The following is a 17,312-nucleotide window of genomic DNA, read 5'->3' as shown; positions in this document are numbered from 1 at the left end:
TGAACCAGCTCAGTTCAATTCCCATTCTGAGGGACCCTGACTGTTGCTTCCTAACCGAGGGTGGGGCCCTTCCGTCTACACCCCACCAGCTGCCTGAGCTAAGAGTTACTCCTACCAAAGGGAGGACTCTGAACTGTCCGTCCATGTGTGGTGGCCTCTCTGATCACCCTCGGAGCTTGTGTGCAGCCCCATTTCCACCACCCTGTGGGGTCGTGGCTGCCAGGGGAGGACCTCCCATGTCTTGGGCAGTGGGGGGGAGGCAGGCTCCTGGAACTGTGTGCCTGGCAGAGGACCTGGAGGCCCTGCCTCCCCCAACTCCCTACCACCTCATGATAGGAGTTGGGGGTACATCTCTGGAGAACGCCCTGGCATGGGCTTGAAAGACTGGGCCTCCTTGTGTTTGGGAGCCTGAGGTGGGGGTTCTGGGTCCAGCTCTGCAGGGCCAGGGCTCCTCCATGTCACCAGCGAGCCTCAGCCTGGCAGGCTCTCAACTCTTCCCCATTCTCCACCCTAAATCCCCAAGAACCAAGCACCTCAGGGAAGGGAATGGCTTCCTCTGGGACACCCCGAGGCCTGAGGCCTTCCAGCACCTGAAACTCTCTTTGCCTCTGTCCAGCCCAACTGGCCCTTTGCAGGGAACTCTGCGACACTGTGGAGGTGCTGCCCTGTCCAGGAGGGCTCCCTGGAGCCATTCCTTCCAGCGATCTGGGCTGCTGTGGTCCCCCTGTGTGTGAGAGAAACTGCAGGTTCTCCAGGTGGCTCTGGAGGGGAGATGATCACGGCAGGGGGAGGAGACCAAGACCCCGGCCAGAGGACCGGAAGCTCTTGAGTAAAAGCACGTGGGCAATCTTTGGAAGTTTCCAAACTTCTCCGGTTACTTAGGGAATATTTGTTGATCCTTCCCGACTTTCCAGAAATTCTTGGCTGGGATGACATATCTGCAGCGCTGCCGAGGAAGCAGCCTCAGGACTTCAGGTTTGCAGGTCAAAGGGGAACTGGCAGTCCAGCCACATTCTAGCCAGCAGGCTGAGGGCTGGCCTCCCCTGGCGGGGCTGAAGTGGGCACCAGAGGGTTGTGCACATTGTTCTGTTGTTCGAGGGCTAATTCATGCAAAGAGAATCTTGGGAGGAAAGCCTGTGTAGCTTAGGCCTGAGGGTCCTAGCAGCCCCGAAAACTGTCCACAGGGAAAGCCTTTAGCCTCTGGAGGTGGCTCCCTGAACCCCACATTTGCCACCCTTATGTCTCTGGGCTTTGGGAAGATGTGCTTGACTCACCACCAGCAAAGCCCACAGTGCACCCACTTGCCTCTTCCCACTCCCTCCCTGCTTCCGCAGTGGCCCTCGGCGTCCAGCACAGGTCTGCACACACACAGTGAGCCGATGCACTGGGGAGGCCTGGGTGCTGGAACTCTCCGCTGACTTACATGGGCACGGAGTTCTGAGCCACAGAAGCAGGGTGGGCACTGAGATGTCCACTGGGGCAGAGGTGGAAGCTGAGGAGGTGGGAAGGCCTGGAATCTCCCCCAGTGGGAACATATCTTAAAAGTGCTTTCCTCACATGAATTAGCCTTTGAATACTACGTTGGCCACCCACCCACCTGAGAACCTGCTGCTGGAGGATGACTTGGGAGCAAAGGTCACGGAACGCAGATGCCAGCAGAAAGGCCAGGTCACTGGCCGGTTTGCCTCTGGAACTGCTCAGCTGGGCCTGTGACCCCATGACCCGGGACACACAGCTCCCAATGCCCTGTGTGGGGTCAGGCCTCCCTGATGTAACAAGCCTGAAGGCTCTTAATGTCCCAGCTTTCACCAAATGGGGGACAGAGACATATGGGGGATGCTGTATCAGTGTCACCTTACCAAGGATGCAGTGAGATTACCTAGGAATTACTTAAAAGCTTCCTGCTGGTTCTGGGAAAAGAGATTCTAAATACTCATCATTTCACATCCAAGGCTCTCTGGGGCACAGGAACCATAACTGTTAGCAGCTTCAAGTGGAAAGAAAAACCACAACCCCCTTGAAAAGCACACAGCACCGTGTAAGTGTAACATCTGGTGATCCATCCTCTTTCTCTCCGGGGGGTTCCCCCCGCACCCCCCCGCCACGCTGACCACAGCATTCACTATGAGGTAAAAACCACCCACCCTGTGCCTCCGTGAGCAAGTCTATAAAATGGGATTGCTAAGGTTCATAAGATGACCTGACCAATTCTACAAGATAGACAGGAACCTTCTAATCTTCCCCAAACAGAAGGGGAGCTTTCGGTTATTTCTTTCCTCTAATAACAGAGAAAAGGTCCAATAGGATTAGAAGACCCTCAGTCAGCTAAATTCAATGATTTTTTGTTGAGGAGTTAATCCTCACTTGAGGATATTTTTTCTACTGATTTTTAGAGAGTGGAAGGGAGGAAAGAAGAGAGAAAGAAACATCGATGTGAGAGAGACACAGCAATTGATTGCTTCTGGCATGTACCCTGACCAGGGCCGGGATGGGAGGAAACTCAGGTACATGCTCTTGGCTGGGAATCGAACCCGTGACCCTTTGATGTGCGGGCTGACATTCTAACCAGGGAGCTACATCAGCCAGGGCTAAATGCAATTTTTATTTCTTTTTAATTTTAATTTTAACTTTGTATATCTTTTTTTTCTAAGTTAAATTTTTAATTGAATTCATGAATTCTGACTTCCCAGCTGTCAGGTGCTCTGGGCAGAGCTTCTCGACCTGGTCAAGCTGGTCAGAACCATTAGGAACAGAGTCCACAGGCCAACCCCATCCCGGGAGCAGCAGATTCAGCAGATTAGGGATTCTGTCTGAGACAAGAAACCAACAACTGGGAGCCCACCTGTGAGATCTGTTAGAGGCAGAAAGCCTTGTCTTCCACTTTCTCCCTCTTCCTCAGACTACTTCCTAAAAAAATAAATGCAATGAATAAATAAAGACAGTTTTCAAGATGTTCACAGAAGGACTTTTTTTTTTTTTTTTTACATTTTTCAACTAGTTAATACAAAAACATTACAACGATTGACTTCTTTCATTTAGTTACATAAATAAAACTTTTTATAAATATCTCTTTATAAACAATATAAATAACTTTAGAACATAAATACATTTATGCATGACATGAATTTACACACAGCAATGTTTACAGCTGGTTCTGTCAGTCTCTGAAAAACTGTCCCTTGTCATCACGTCGGTGTAGGTGTGTGTTTCATGTATATTATATATGTAATATATATAACTTTTTATTTTTCATTTTCATAAACAAACAAACAATAGAATCATACCCCCTCCCCCAATAATAATAGAACAGCTGGTGTTGCCTATTCCCAGTACCGCAGGGAAGAAAGAAGAATGTAAAAGCCACGCTGCCTCGGAGTTGCTTCCAGATGACCAAGGATAATCTCAGTGAAACGGAGCAAGTTCCCAAGCCTGAAACACAGAGGGGACACGGGACACTCAGTGCTGGCCCTCAGCTGAGAGAGCCCGGCCTGCCAGGCCGCTCTGAAGCCGTCCTCCCCTTTCCCAAAGCAGCAGGAAGCAGTGTCCCTCCACCTGTGCCCCAGGTAGGAGAGGGGCCCTTCCATGCCACCCTGTCCTAGCCTCATCTCTCCTCCACTGTGACACTGGCACTTCCTGCCCCAGCACAGGTGGAACCAGAATGTCTGCCAGCCCCCGCCCCCCCACCCAACTGCTGGCCTTGCCCTTGGCTCCGGGAAACATGGTGAGGGGAGGGGGATGGAGAATACCCTCTTTCCTGTTCTTACTACGACACAAACCCTCCATCAGGTGCCTGCTTCAGCTGTATGTGTCTGCATGACAGTGGAGGGAAACGAAACATCTGAGGAATCAGGAATTCTGGGCTCAAACCCCAGCTCTGATATTTATTTCCTGGATGGCCCTGGAGAGCTTTGAGTATGGATTTCCTCTCCCATAAAATGGGATAATAGCCACCTCCCAGGGTGTACAAGGGGCCATGCAGAGCGTCTGGGTCACAGCGGCCACTCAGTAAATAGCACTTGCTTCCCCAGCTGGCTTCACCTCAAAGGGTCTCCTTCTGAAGCAGAGGAGCTGGTGTCTCAGCAGCACATGGGGTGTGCTGGGTTAGAGCGATAACCCCAGAGTCATTTGATGCGGGCTGTACCATCTTTGCTATTAGGTGTACAGGTGCTTTGGGGTGGAGGAAGGCATCCTCCTGAGAGGTGTGGTGCCCCCCCGAAAGAACAGTCATTGCAGAGGGACCCCGGGCCTCAGTGGCCTGATGAACTCTCCCACAGCTCCCTTTTCTGACCGTCTCCTGTGTTTAAACAGATGACAGATGTCTGTGATGTCCCTGGGGCCCATGGGCAAGGTGTTCATTCAGGCATTGGCCCCACCCAGTCTCTGTCATTACCATTTTATAATCAAGACTATAATCATCAGCGACAGTCATTAGGGTGGCTGCTTAGAGCTAAGGTCATGGGGATGGGAGGTGAGGGTGGGGTTCAGAAGGTTAAGGGTGTTGGAGGTGGGTGTTCAGCTAAAAGACAACTTTCAGGAGGTTGACCAAGTTCCCTGGACAAAAGGGTTGAGAAGTTTCAGTGATCTAGATTCCTCCTGCACAGCACCCATTGGGTCATCATCTGGTACCCACGGACAGGCACACCCAAGGACAAGGAGCCTCCGGGGACATGCATACCAGGGCCTTTCCAGGCCCTCACCTCATCTCCTGCTAACCCATAGAATAACATTTGTTTAGATTCTAAAGTTTGAGCTTGGTGCTTAAGTCACAAATGAAAAAACTGAGGCCTGTGTCTCCCAACTCGTTGTTGTTTAGACTGGAGAAAAGAGAGCAAAGTCAATACAGTGATAGCCACTGCAGTCTGGGCCCCAAATGACAGAGTCACCTATCCCTTGGCAGGGATGAGTCCGACAAACAGAGCCAAGTCTGGCTGCAGAGAGAGGAAGGGCACCAGCTAAAACCTTAGACAGGTGGGAGAGGAATGCCCAGCTGGGTGGGGCAGGGTTCTCTGGTCACTGACACAGGGATGTTTCAGGTCACCTTCTGTTAACATCTGGCCCTCAGTTGCCCATGAGTTAATCTGAGGAGGCATCTATAGCTCAGGTGAAAAAGTGTTCTGGCCCTAGCTGGTTTGGCTCAGTGGATAGAGCGTTGGCATATGGACTGAAGGGTCTCAGGTTTGGTTCCAGGCAAGGGCACATGCCTGGGTTTCAGGCTCGATCCCCAATAGGGGGCATGCAGGAGGCAGCCTGTCAATGATTGTCTCTCATCATTGATGTTTCTACCTCTCTCCCTTTCTCTCTGAAGTCAATAAAAAAAATTTTTTTTTAAAAAAAGGGGTGCTGTAATGTAACCTCACAGTGTGGTCTGATCATAAATTCCTAATTGTGCAGGTCATGGTGGATAGTCACACCTCAGGCCTATACCTTCCCTAGTAAAATGTTTATCTTTGCCCTAAACTAGCCCTGCCCATTTTTGTGTATCGAGGTCAACACTGTGGAAATGCCACAGTGATCCTCTTTTTCAGACCCCTCAGAGGCATAACCACCCTTGAGAGAACAGTAATCTTAACTATCCTGTAATCCAACCCATGCCTTGCTTTCTCCCATCTTCCTGTAATCTTTCTTACATTCTTGTTCCTTAATTTCAAATGTATAAAATAAACTGCTAAACTGTGTGTGTGTTTTTCAGAGCAAGATTTGAGATCTTGCTTCCTGGCAATGTCGGTTTAGCTCAAATAAACTCTTATAACAATTCTCTACAGATTTGGACATTTCTTATGTGGACAACTGTGAAAAAGGCTTAGGCCATGTGCTGGAGAGTTTTAAAAGGGTCTTCTCATTACCCGCTGGGGGGACAGGGTGTGGACACTGGTAAGACTTCTTAGGTGAGAGGGTAGCTTGGCCTGGAGTGGTACAGACAGGCTGCAGGATATGGCTGGAAACCAGTAGGGGTCAGATTCTAAAGTATTTGAGTGTCAATTTCAAAGGTGGGGACATGGTTTTTCCTTGGGCACTGATGGGCAGCAGGAATGCAAAGAAGATAAGGAGAGGAGGTGAGGACCTTTGCCACAATACATTTTCAGGCTGTGGCACCTGGCAGGAGCGGAAGGTAGCATGGGGTTTCTAGCCCTAGTGGAGAGTGAGGAGGCCATGCAGGAAACAGGGAGCCCAGGTATGACGGGCATGGGAAGGTTGACGAGGAGCTCAGTTTGGGACACGTAGGTTGAGTTTGCAAAATGTAAGATTTATTTTAGTGTCTTTTCCCTTGCCCTGAAATAGTGCCACAAACACTGAGGTTCGATCCTGAAGTCACAAGGGCTGCAGCAGCATCAGGACCCTGGACAGACAGTCTGCCCACAGCCACTGTTTAGAGAAGGGACAAGAATCAGAATGCTCTGGGGCCAGAAAAGCTCTCTGGTGATGCAAACAGCGGGCTATTCTGGCTACAGTAAGGGGGCAGGTATTTCTCCAAGTCTGTCCCACTTTAGGGACAAAAGACCTAGGAAACATCCTGACCTCTGAGCAACCTACTGCCTGGCACCACGATACAATGGTTGGCAGACAGACTTGTCCTGGGCTTGTATGTATGCTCTTCCTCCTCTGTTCCCACAAACCCCAGATCTCCCCTCCACGCTCCCATTTGGCAAATTGGGGCCAGTGCTGCTAGTCCACTTATGGTCCGAGATGGCCGGAGCCCTCCAAACTGTCTCTGCTTCTCTGGAGAAAGCCAGGGGCGTCCATCTATCCTGAACCATTTCTGACCTTTCCAAAGTTCCCTCACTCCATCCCTCATTTATCCATCTGTAAAATGGGATGATAAATAGGTTTGGGGGCAAATGACTAGCACACACATGATCTCATGTCCGTGTGCCTGGTTCCCCTCCAAAGGCCATGGGAGGTGGATGGGTCCCAGGGCTAGGGGATCAGAGGAATCGGCCTGGGGCGGTGAGGGGTGGGGGGTTGGAGGGGTTAAGGCTAGATTCTGGCGGGCGCTGAGGGGGAGCTAGGTGTACTGGAGCGCCAGGCGGCCAGGTTGGTGGTACTCACCTCCGCCAGGGGTCGCCGCACTAACATCCCAAGCCACTATGGGCGCCGATCCGGTCCAGCTTATGGCCGAAGCAGTTATTGCCCGAACTGGGGTATTTTCTGCGAAGGCGGGTCCAACGAGTCTTGGTGTCCTGGAACCGGCTGCCCCTGAAGCTGACGGCACCGCGCTTCCTCTGACCGCCGCTCTCAGCCTGGGACGCGGCTGCCACCTCCCCTAGCGGGGTTCGCGGGCCCTGTCCGAGAAAAAGAGCAGGCAGGTGAAGGGACGCACGTCGGCAGCGAGGGGGAGGTTGGAGGGAGACTTTCTGGGGCCCCTGATGCTCCAGCCGGAGGCGCCCGCCAGTGCGATTTGTCCCTTCCGAGTCCTGAGCGCGCCCCTAGAGATGCCGACCGTTCGGCACTGCATCCACCTGCCACGCGGCCATGGTTGTCCGCTCCTTCGGGGAGCCCCTTACCCTCCCTTCTTTTGCCGCTTGCCCGGCAGGCCACACTGGGTAGGTGCTGCGCATCTATCGACATTCTCCCGACGCTGGGGACGTAGACCCCTGAATCCGAGCTTCCAGGGCTCCCAGTCTGCCTCCCAAGCTCATCTCAGAGGAGAGGACCGCCTTACCACCCTCTCTGCTCCCTCTTGGGGGCCGCATCTCCTAGACCCCCAGCCCGCCCACACAGCCTCTCACAGTCCCGACATCCCCGCGACAGCGCCCACCTTCGATGGCACACCGGGCTTGGCTTCGGATTGCCAGAGCGAGAGTAGGGCGAGCAGCAGGGCGCAGGCCAGCAGTTGGGAGAGGTGCATGGTGCCCTTGAGGTGGAGGGGCACACGCAGGCGGCAGCAAGAGCAGATGCCCAGGCAAACGCGGAGCGGGCTGGCGGGGCTGCTGTGTGAGCGCGGGTCCCAGAGCTACGCGGTGCCGACTGGGTGCGCTCTGAGCCCGCAGCTCCGCTCGCGCCTTTATAAATCCAACCTGCCGCTGATGTCATCCCCCCGCCCACACGGCCGCCCGGGCCAATGGCACGCGCTCCGAGGGCTGGGAGGGGGCTGCGGGGGCTCCCTCTCTGCCCCCCCCCCCCATCTCACCCCGGAGAGATCCCGCGGCTTGGCGGGCTCTCTTCCGATTGCACTCGGAGCTAGCTGCAAAGCGGCGCGCACAAGGGAACTCCATTTGCAGTAAGCGCGCGCGCTGGCGTGCCTAGCGCCGGTACTCTGGCTGCCCTGCCTACACGCTTGGACCTCAATACACACCCTCTCCCTGGAAGGGATCAATTCCCGCTGGGCAGGTGCAAAGACAGGCTCAGAGGAATTAAATCACTTGCCCAAAGTCACACGGCCACAAAGTTGGCACAGCCCGAAATCCGCGCAGATCTGCCTTGTTGCCAAACTCTTCCCTGGGCGCCTGACAGGCTCAGGCCTGGGGTTGCGGCTCCACCTTTTACCTGCTCGCCGGGAGTTCAGATCGCACGTATGCCTTTGGAATCCGGAGCAAGAGAACACGGTCGGAGGTTTAGGCGCAGGGGGAGCAAGGGTATCGTGGTTTGCCCGGGGTCGCAGCGGGGAGCGCAAGTCCTACACAGGAGAGTGCAACCTTTTCGCCCGCCCCTCGGTGTGTTTGAGAGCGAAGAGCGAATTAGGTGGGCTACCAAGGCAGACCCGAAATGCGAGTGCTTCTGCGTGTGTGCGGTGGCATGGTGTGACAGCCCCTGGGGCTCTCAAGTGCGCATTCAGCCCGGCTCCGCGGTACATAATAAAGTCCCTGCGTCTGACCCGGCGCTGGCTTCCGTCTGCACTGACAGGGGCACGCCTGACCCTGTCTGCACCCACGCGAGGATCCACAGGGTGGGTTGTTCGCTCCAGAGTCCTGTGCACCTGCACAAGCTGCAGAGGCTTCTTTAGTCAGCCCCGATCCTCGTCCGGCTCCGGTGAGCTGTGACAGGTGGTCGCCTTCACGCTGTGACAGGTGGTCGCCTTCCCGTTTTCGCCATAGAGAGGTCTGTGGGACATGGCCTGCTGCCCACGATTCCCTCCGGCAAGGCGTCCGATCCCTCGGGCTCTGAGGAGTCCCTTGGGGATGGGCCGCCAGGCGGAGAGCCCAGTATCCCAAGAATTGAGTGAGATGCAGGAAAACTATGCCTCCGCTGCTTCTCAGCAGGGCTGGGCTGGAGAGCGGAGAACTCCGGAAGAGGGAGGAAGCTCCAGGTGGGCGATGAAGTCCTCCTTTTGGCCTCCTGAACAAAGAATGTGGCCCATCTGGAACTTCTCCCCGAGACTCGAGACTCGCGTTATTTACAGGGGCTTAAGGAGCCGGGCAGACTGACTCTAGAGCAGTGGTTCTCAACCTTCCTAATGCCGCGACCCTTTAATACAGTTCCTCATATTGTGGTGACCCCCAACCATAAAATTATTTTCATTGCTACTTCATAACTGTAATTTTGCAACTATTATGAATCGTAATGTAAATATCTGATATGCAGGATGTATTTTCATTGTTACAAATTGAACATCATTAAAGCATAGTGATTAATCACAAAACAATATGCAATTATATATGTGTTTTCCGATGGTCTTAGGAGACCCCTGTGAAAGGGTCGTTGGACCCCCCAAAGGGGGCGCGACCCACAGGTTGAGAACCGCTGCTCTAGAGCCAGGCACTGGGCTAGTTTCTATGGGCCAAGGTGCAGTGGCAGCCTCCAGTTGCTAAGACAACCCGGATTCCAGGAATGAGTCCCCCCCCAACCCCTCACCTTAGTAGAGGAAACTGCACCAGAGGCAGGAAGGCAGCCGGAATCAAGAGGTAAAAGAATCAGGTGGTTCTGCAGGGGAGCCTGGACCCAAAGCCAGGAGGCAACAGCTCTCTACATCCCACCCTGGCACATCCAGTCAGAAAATGCCCACCAACCAATTGTGCCCCTAGCACCTTTTGCTTAAGAAATAACCTACACCCGAGGCCTGAGTTTGGGTAGAAGAATCTCCTGCTTTTGAAGAGGATCCAGACATGAGCAGGGCATCCTATGTGAGTTCTGGTGAGTTGACTCCCCACATCCACACAGGCCCCCCAGATTGCCTCTTCGAGGTAACATTTGTAGAGTGGCACCACTCTTTCTATGAGGAGAAAGGAAGAGGAAAGGATCTGCAGATGGCAATGAAAGTCCCTTTTCCTCTTTGCTTACTGGACAAAAAGGAGTGTAAGCAATCTGGAACTTCTCTGAGACTTGCCTTATTTACGCCGGCTATGTCTGGCAGACTGACTCTAGAGCCAGGCACTGGGCTGGTTTTTGGGGGCCATGGCTACAGCCTCTGAAATCCCTTATGAAGGACAGGTTGGAAGCTTCCAGTGCTCCATAGTCACCTCCTTCTGTAGGCTGGTTCTTCCTGTCTTTGTCTCTTGGATGTACTTGGTGACAGCGGGCAATGATCTAGGACTCCCTGTCTTTGAGAATAAATCAAAGTGAACTGTGGAGCAAGGCTTCCCTGGGGCAGGCTATACAGCCGCTCCTGCTGAGCCTGGGAGGTGGGGTGAGACGACGTTCTAGGCCTGGGCTAGAGGGACATTCAGGGAGGGAGGTGGTCGGCACATAACTGTCTTTGCAACATAAGCCATAATTGCATACACTAGCCTTTTTTATTAATTATGATGATATTGTTGCTGCTAGTAAAAGAGTTAACTGAGAATATGATGTTAAATCAGTTAGGGGAGTCAGAAAATCTCAGATACAGGTGTCAAGTGGCCAAGATTTCACACACACACACACACACACACACACACACACACACACACATCCCTGCTCTTCATTGGTTTCATTGCACAGGAAGCTGCAGAGGAGACTCTGTGTTCCTCCTGGGCCTAGACTGGGCACTCAGGTCCTTCCTGCTTTTTCTTCATGAGGTCTACTTCTTCTGCTCTGGTCCCAGGAGCCAGGCCTGGGAAGGCTGGACCCACTGAGCAGCTGAACATGAGCTGTTCGTGGCACTTGATTAAATGCTCAGTGTGAAAAGCCCTGATGGTAGAGGAAAGAGAACAGGCCTGGCAATTCCGCAGGGGATCCTGTCATTTGCCACTTTTCCACCCACTGAGTCCCCAAGGATCCACTGAGCATCCCTGCAGCCTGCAAAGCTCCAACCGGGCTAGGAAGAACCCCCAGGAAACAGACACCAGCTCTGTAGGCTGGAAAGGACGTGGCAGGGAGGGAGGGCAGCTCCCGCAGCCTGGGCTAGAGGGCGAGCTTCCTGGAGAAGGAAAAGCCTGTGCGGAGCCAGGAAAGGAGACCCAGCAGAAGGAGAGAAGGGAAATCTAGATGGAAAACAGCAGCTTCCCATTGGGCTAAGGGGGAATGCACTCAGGCTTAGAGGGATGCAATAAAAGAAAAACAACCAAATGAGAGATTGCTCTCACTAAAGGGCAACCCAGTGAAACTGAGGGGAGCCGAGAGGGCCTGATGTTGCAGAACCCAGCGTGCTCAGACCTAAGGAAAAAAGGTGGGGGGGAGGCAGCATTCAGGTAGCGGTAGCCAGAGGAGGCAGGCTTGAGAGACAGGCAAGTCTGTGGTGGACAGTTCTGGAGGCAGGAGATGTGATAAAGTTGGGGAGGGGCTTGTCTTCCAAAAGTGGGAGCCTACTGAGCTCTTGGGGGTGCGGAGCGCAAGCAAGCCTGGGGGTCATAAAAGAGGAGGCTGAGGGAGAGTGGTCAGTTGTGGGGACACAGAGAGGGAGCAAGGAATGGGGAAAGTCAGAGTCAGGCTGAAGTGTGCCAAGGCCTAGGCATCAGAGAATTGCATAGCCGGGACCCTCTTCTCCCTCCTGGACTTCTGAAAGGTGGGGACATGGAGAGAAAAGATTTCATTTTTGTGAGTCCCTCTTCCCTTTTTCTCCTCCTCCACGAAGGGCAAGGTAAGGCTCTTGCATCTACCACGGACAGGCCCTTCCTTGGGACAGTCGATGTTCGGTTCTTTAGCAGGACCCTATGGGAGACGAGAGTGGGCCTTGATGAGGATACCTCCGGTGAGAAAGGTGCACAAAAAGGCTCCTGAGAGGATGCAGAAGGGATGGCGAAGGCAGGATTGTCCAGCACCCCTTTCCCAGAAGGTGGTAACCAGCTCCCTTTGGAACAGCACCCCCTCCTGGCCCTGGGGCCAGACAGAAGGATTCTCAGGCACACTGAGGAGGGAGGATTGCTCAGCCGCCCATCTGTTTTCTCTGTAATTATTTTATCCCAGAGGCCTCCTTCCAGCTGCATAACTTCCCAGAGAGGACACTGAGCAGGCGGTGAGCAGATCTCATGAAGGCCAGGCAGGGAAATTGCAATAGGACCCTGGCCAAGTCCCATCACTGCATGGGGCCTTCAGTTTCACCACCTATAATTGGGAAAAAGCAGAGTGAATCAGGAGGCCGGAAGAGAGGCTTCTGACCCCTGGATGAAGGCAGGACAAAGCAGCTGTGGCAGAAGAGGGCTCTGCATGTTACTGCACAAACACACACACACTCCCACACAGGGGGACCCTGTATCTCCTGGACTCCCTGGGACTGCTTGGTGGTGGGGACCCATGGAAAACATAGAGGCCCTGGCCTGGCTGGGTCTCCTTGAGCTTGGAACCCTCTCCAGGAGTCCTGCACCTATAGGGTCTGGCATTAGGAGAGGAATTGGAGGCCAAGGAAGCATCATCCATCCTTCCTGGGCCAGAAATTCCAGGAAAGCTTAACCTCATCGTGACATGAGGTCTTTGTCTGACCCCAGGACACTCCCACCTGATGAGCCAGCTGCTCTCTTTTTCCTTTCCCAGGGGCCCTGCCAGCACCTGCTGCAGATGGCCTCCAACCCTGCTGTCCTACGCAGGCCCATGACGTCAGAGTTTATCCCTCCTTTCCCACCCCCCTTCAATAAGAGACAGATAAGCTCCACAGATAGCCTCAACAAACAGGCTCTGTTTCCTGGGGCAGGGTGGGGGGTTGTGGGGCGGGGGGAGAAACTGCTCCCCATAAGGCTATCAATAGGCAGGCGAGGCAGTAGAAGCTGAGGCCTAAACCCTGAGAAAGTGAGCAGGGTAGTGAGGGAGAGGCCCTCCCCACCCAGGATGAAGCAGCATCCCGACCTCAGCGTGGAGCGTGCACCAGATGTTTGCAAAAGGAATGGATCTGCTGCTGGCCCTGTGCCTGGGGACCTGGCTTGCCTTGGCTGAGTTTTGGAGCTTTTCCACATAGGGAGTGGCCCCTTGCTGCTCTGGGGGGTCCCTGCAGGGAGCCCAGCTTCTTGGTGTGTACCCAGAGGAGGGTGTCTATTGTCTGGTCTTGGAGACCGTGTTACAGATTTGTTGGGGATCACAGTCTTCAAGGAAGGGGGCTTCTCCTGTGGATAAAAGGGGCCTCAAAGGGACTAGGGATGGGTCTGCCAGGGTCCAGGGCCACCAGTCAGCTCGAGGAGCCACAGCTTTGGGTTTTCCAAGCCAGAGACTTTCCAAGCTAGAGTTCTGCTCTAGGAGTGTGTGATCACCAACTATTTTCAGGTGAGAAGTCAATTGCTAAAATGAGAATGACCAGAAAACACTAGTGAGAGAGACAATCAGATGCTAATGAGGGTTAGGGAACGTATTTTTTGCAATCTAGGTTCTATGGGAATTGGAAAATACTTTTAAGCCGCAAGCCACCCCAAATAAAAAGACCATAAATTGTCTGAAAACCATCCTTGTGCCTGTGTGGATTGTTTCTGGGCCCAATGTGCAACATCATACAACAATCCTTTTCTCCTGGATTGCCTGGGAGGGTCCCTGTGTCCCAGTGTTGGCTGAGCAAGGAGAAGAAGGGTCCTACCCCTCACATGATGGCCTGTTTTGCCTTGTGGCAAAATAGTTTAAGAGTGAAGTCCGAGGCTTAGAGTTCAATAGGTTTCAGAACTTCTGATAAGCAGCTGATGGGGGAGCTGGGCTCCATGGAGGTGGTGAGGAGGGGAGGCAGTCTGTGTGTGTAGTGGACACAGTGGCCAATGGTTTTTGCTGGTTTATTTTGTTTTGCTGCCTGGCTTCTCAGCCCACTGGATAAGCTGAAATGCAAACATGCTTGCTTGCCTGGTTCCCCTGCACGATCCTCAGGGCCACTTACAGCTTCTCCAGCATTTTATTCCTGAATAAACCAGTCTGCCAGCGCCCAGCTGCCCCCAGACAGACCCTGATGTGAGGCCCTCAGCCTGCATCTTCAGTGACGGCTAGGAGGGAAATGGGGACAACATGTAGAGAAGCACAATTAGGAGGGACTGGTGGGTCCCCCACGGAAATAGTGAAGCAAATCATCAGGACAACATCTGATGATTGGGTCCAGGTTGACCATGTTGGCCGTGTTGTCTTAAAAAATCATGTTTTTAATTATTTTCTATGGTGGTTAAAAATATCACACTGACGCTATAGCATGAGACAGTTCCCGACCCTAGCTCACAGCCTGGTGGGGGAGAGTTAACTTGGGTAAATGAATGTAACATATGCTCATACATATTACAAAATTGAGCAAATATTTCTAACTTCAGCACCTTCTTACCCCATTAGATCCAAATGTGTTTCTCAAGCAGAACAGGCTCCATGGAGCTAAGAGAAATAGTGTGATGAGTGATATGTTATGAGACAATCCAGAAAGCCCGGTGGTGGCTGAGTTGGGAAGTGGGGGTGGGAGGGGGGAGTCTGCAGGCTGGGCTGGGAGGTGGGGCGCCTGGCTTCAGAGAGAAGTCCTGCCTCTTCCTTTCACCCCGAGAGATCTTGGACTCAGAGGGATTAAGTGTCATACTCTGGACATCCTGGCCCCACACCTCCAGCTGCTACACTCGCCTTCTCTCTGTCCCTTTGAATTTCCATCTGGTGCCGACTATAGGTGACTGCAGGGCAGCAGAGCAGTGGTCAGACCAGGGGGCATGGTCAGAGCTGCTCACGAGACCCTCTTGGGAGGTAAGGCTCATGAAAAAGATGTGTGACCCTCGGGACAATTTCTGAGCCCTGCCGAGGCAGGAGACCCTGAGGACAGGCTGGTTTCTGGCCGAAGGGCCTGGCCCAGGGGTCCTCAAACTTTTTAAACGGGGGGCCAGTTCACTGTCCCTCAGACCGTTGGAGGGCCGGACTATAGTTTAAAAAAAAACTATGAACAAATTCCTATGCACACTGCACATATCTTATTTTGAAGTAAAAAAACAAAACGGGAACAAATACAATATTTGTATTTGCATGTGGCCCGCGGGCCGTAGTTTGAGGACCCGTGGCCTGGCCAGAACCCGAGTGAAGGTGGGTGGCCTGGGCGTCTTTTGGTGTGATGCTGCTACTGAGCACTGAGACTCCTCCTGGGCCTGTTGTTTCCACAGGCTTCTCTTCTGGTTCAGCAGGGACAGTGGGGGAGCCTCAGCCTCCAAGTCCCACAGCCCCCTGAGTACGTCACTGTCGCAGCCCTAATACCACGGGGGCCTCTTTCTCTCCCTCTGCCAGCTTCTTGGGGGAAAATTCTGTCTATCTCAGGAGCCCCAGCTCCTAGTACACTGCCTGCCACACAGTAGGTGCTTAATAAATGAACAAGGACAAGTCCACACTGGGCCTCAGTGGGGGCAGCAGGGACAGAGACAGCCTCTGCCCTCAGAGAAGGAGGGTGCTGGCTAAGCGATCAGACTCCCCATTTTGCAGATGGGGCTGTAGAGGCCCCAACTGGCCACCTGATCTGCCCTCAGCCACACACTGGGCTCGGCAGGCTGCTCAGGCCTAACGGGTAAGCTGGCTGAACTCCAGTGAGTCATAGGGATCGGGCTGGGGAGCACTCCTGCTTCATGTGAGAACATCTGCTGAGAGGAACAGCTGTCTCCACCCTGCACTGAGCGGCTCCCGTGGGAATGTGGTCTGTGGCTTGGCAGAGATCGGACACAGCTCCTTCGCCACCCGTGGCATTTTCGGGGTGGGAGGGTGCTTAGAGTTCTGGGGCTTTGTCATATCTGTCAACGGCCATTTCTCTGGGATTGCATTGTCCCCTCTTCCCGTTCTTTCCTATTTTAATTTCTAGGAGGCCTGGAAAGGGCAGGGCCAGATTGTTTGGGAACACAGTGGTCATAGGGTTGGGGGAAACCCTATGTCAGGAAACCAGCCCTCTCAGGTGGCCAGCATGACTTAGGTGCTCTGGGGCCAGAGCAGGTTGGGACAGTGTTATGAAAGGTGAGGGTGGTTGGGTTGCAGGGGTGGGGAGGGGTAAGGGGGTGGTGGTGAGCACTCTTCCTTCAATTGTCCTTGAGAGAAAAACCACTGGGACTCACCTTGGCTTCCCAGCAGCAGCGGCCTGGCACGCAGTGAGATGGAATGAATGAACCAGCTCTGATCCATTAGAGAAACTCTCCCTCACAGCAGCCAGGGGATGGGGGTGGCGCTGAAGCTGCCAGGGAAAAGAGGCAGCACCTGGGCTGGGCAGAGCCTCCTTTCTGCCTTGGGGATCCTCACAGCTTTCTGACTCTCCTTCCTCCGTCTCCTCTGGCTGATGCCCACCTGGGAGGTGGCTGCTGGGTTAGGGCTGCATAGTCTGGGGCTGAGACAGAAACAAGACAGTGGCTCAGATATGGGCAGGGCCTAGAGTCCACGCGGGGTCTGGACTCAGAGTGGCTGAGCAGTCCCCAGATCAGGGCAAGACATGAGGGGGATGGGGTGAGTGGGGTGTGTGGGGTGTGTGGGGGCAGGGCTGGGTGGGGAGGAGGGCCTGTTTAACCCCCCAGGCCTTCAACTGAGCTTACGTCCTTTGGCTAAACAATTATCTGTTCAATGTGGAACCACAGAGTGGGAGTCAGGGCAGCTCTGTGTCTCCTGGGGGCACAGGGCAGGGCAAGAGCAGGGAAAGGAGCTGCCCCTGGCAGTAATCTGACCAAAGAGAACTTGCGGAGCAGTACTGAGCTCACAGGCACCCGCCGAGCTGGGTGGTGACAGGAAAGGCATGGCAGATCCTCTCGCTGCAGACCTGGAGGTGTGGGCCTTTCACATCAGCTCATTCAGTAAAATGCTCCCCAGGCCTGGCCAGGCAGCTGTGTCCTGAGGGAGGAGCCCCTGCTGGCCCTGCCAGCCGATGCCCTCCACACCTGCTCCCATTTGCTTGGAAACCCTGCCCTGAGCCCTAGGAATCCAGCCTTGAGATGACCTGGGTAGACTTATTTGGGTGGAGTGATGAAAGTTTTTAAAAAACGGATCCTTTTTATTTCTTTTGTACATAATATTTACCCAATGCTACAGTGCAAAACCCCCAGAAATGTCAAACTAGCAGCCAAATGTACCAATGCTTCCAT

General features: G+C 53.6%; 1 protein-coding gene across 1 annotated transcript; it reads right to left on the bottom strand.

The window, feature by feature from the left end:
* Positions 1-7,067: 7,067 nt before the first annotated feature.
* On the bottom strand, positions 7,068-7,846 carry NPPC (natriuretic peptide C). Its single transcript, XM_014530566.1, has 2 exons — positions 7,757-7,846; positions 7,068-7,280 (listed from the first exon to the last, which is right to left on the bottom strand). Exons 1-2 carry the CDS (start codon positions 7,844-7,846, stop codon positions 7,068-7,070), a joined length of 303 nt encoding a protein of 100 aa, XP_014386052.1.
* Positions 7,847-17,312: the final 9,466 nt, after the last annotated feature.

Source organism: Myotis brandtii, unplaced genomic scaffold, assembly GCF_000412655.1.
Source record: "Myotis brandtii unplaced genomic scaffold, ASM41265v1 scaffold744, whole genome shotgun sequence".
NCBI classification, from domain to species: domain Eukaryota; kingdom Metazoa; phylum Chordata; class Mammalia; order Chiroptera; family Vespertilionidae; genus Myotis; species Myotis brandtii.
This window is presented reverse-complemented; position numbering and strand designations above follow the sequence as displayed.

Bases quoted from the DNA above. Each gene is read 5' to 3' on its own strand.
- NPPC (XM_014530566.1), bottom strand. From the start codon at position 7,846: ATGCACCTCTCCCAACTGCTGGCCTGCGCCCTGCTGCTCGCCCTACTC. The intron at 7,281-7,756 runs GTGGGCGCTGTC...TTTCTCGGACAG, and splicing joins AGCCCGGTGTGCCATCGAAG to GGCCCGCGAACCCCGCTAGG.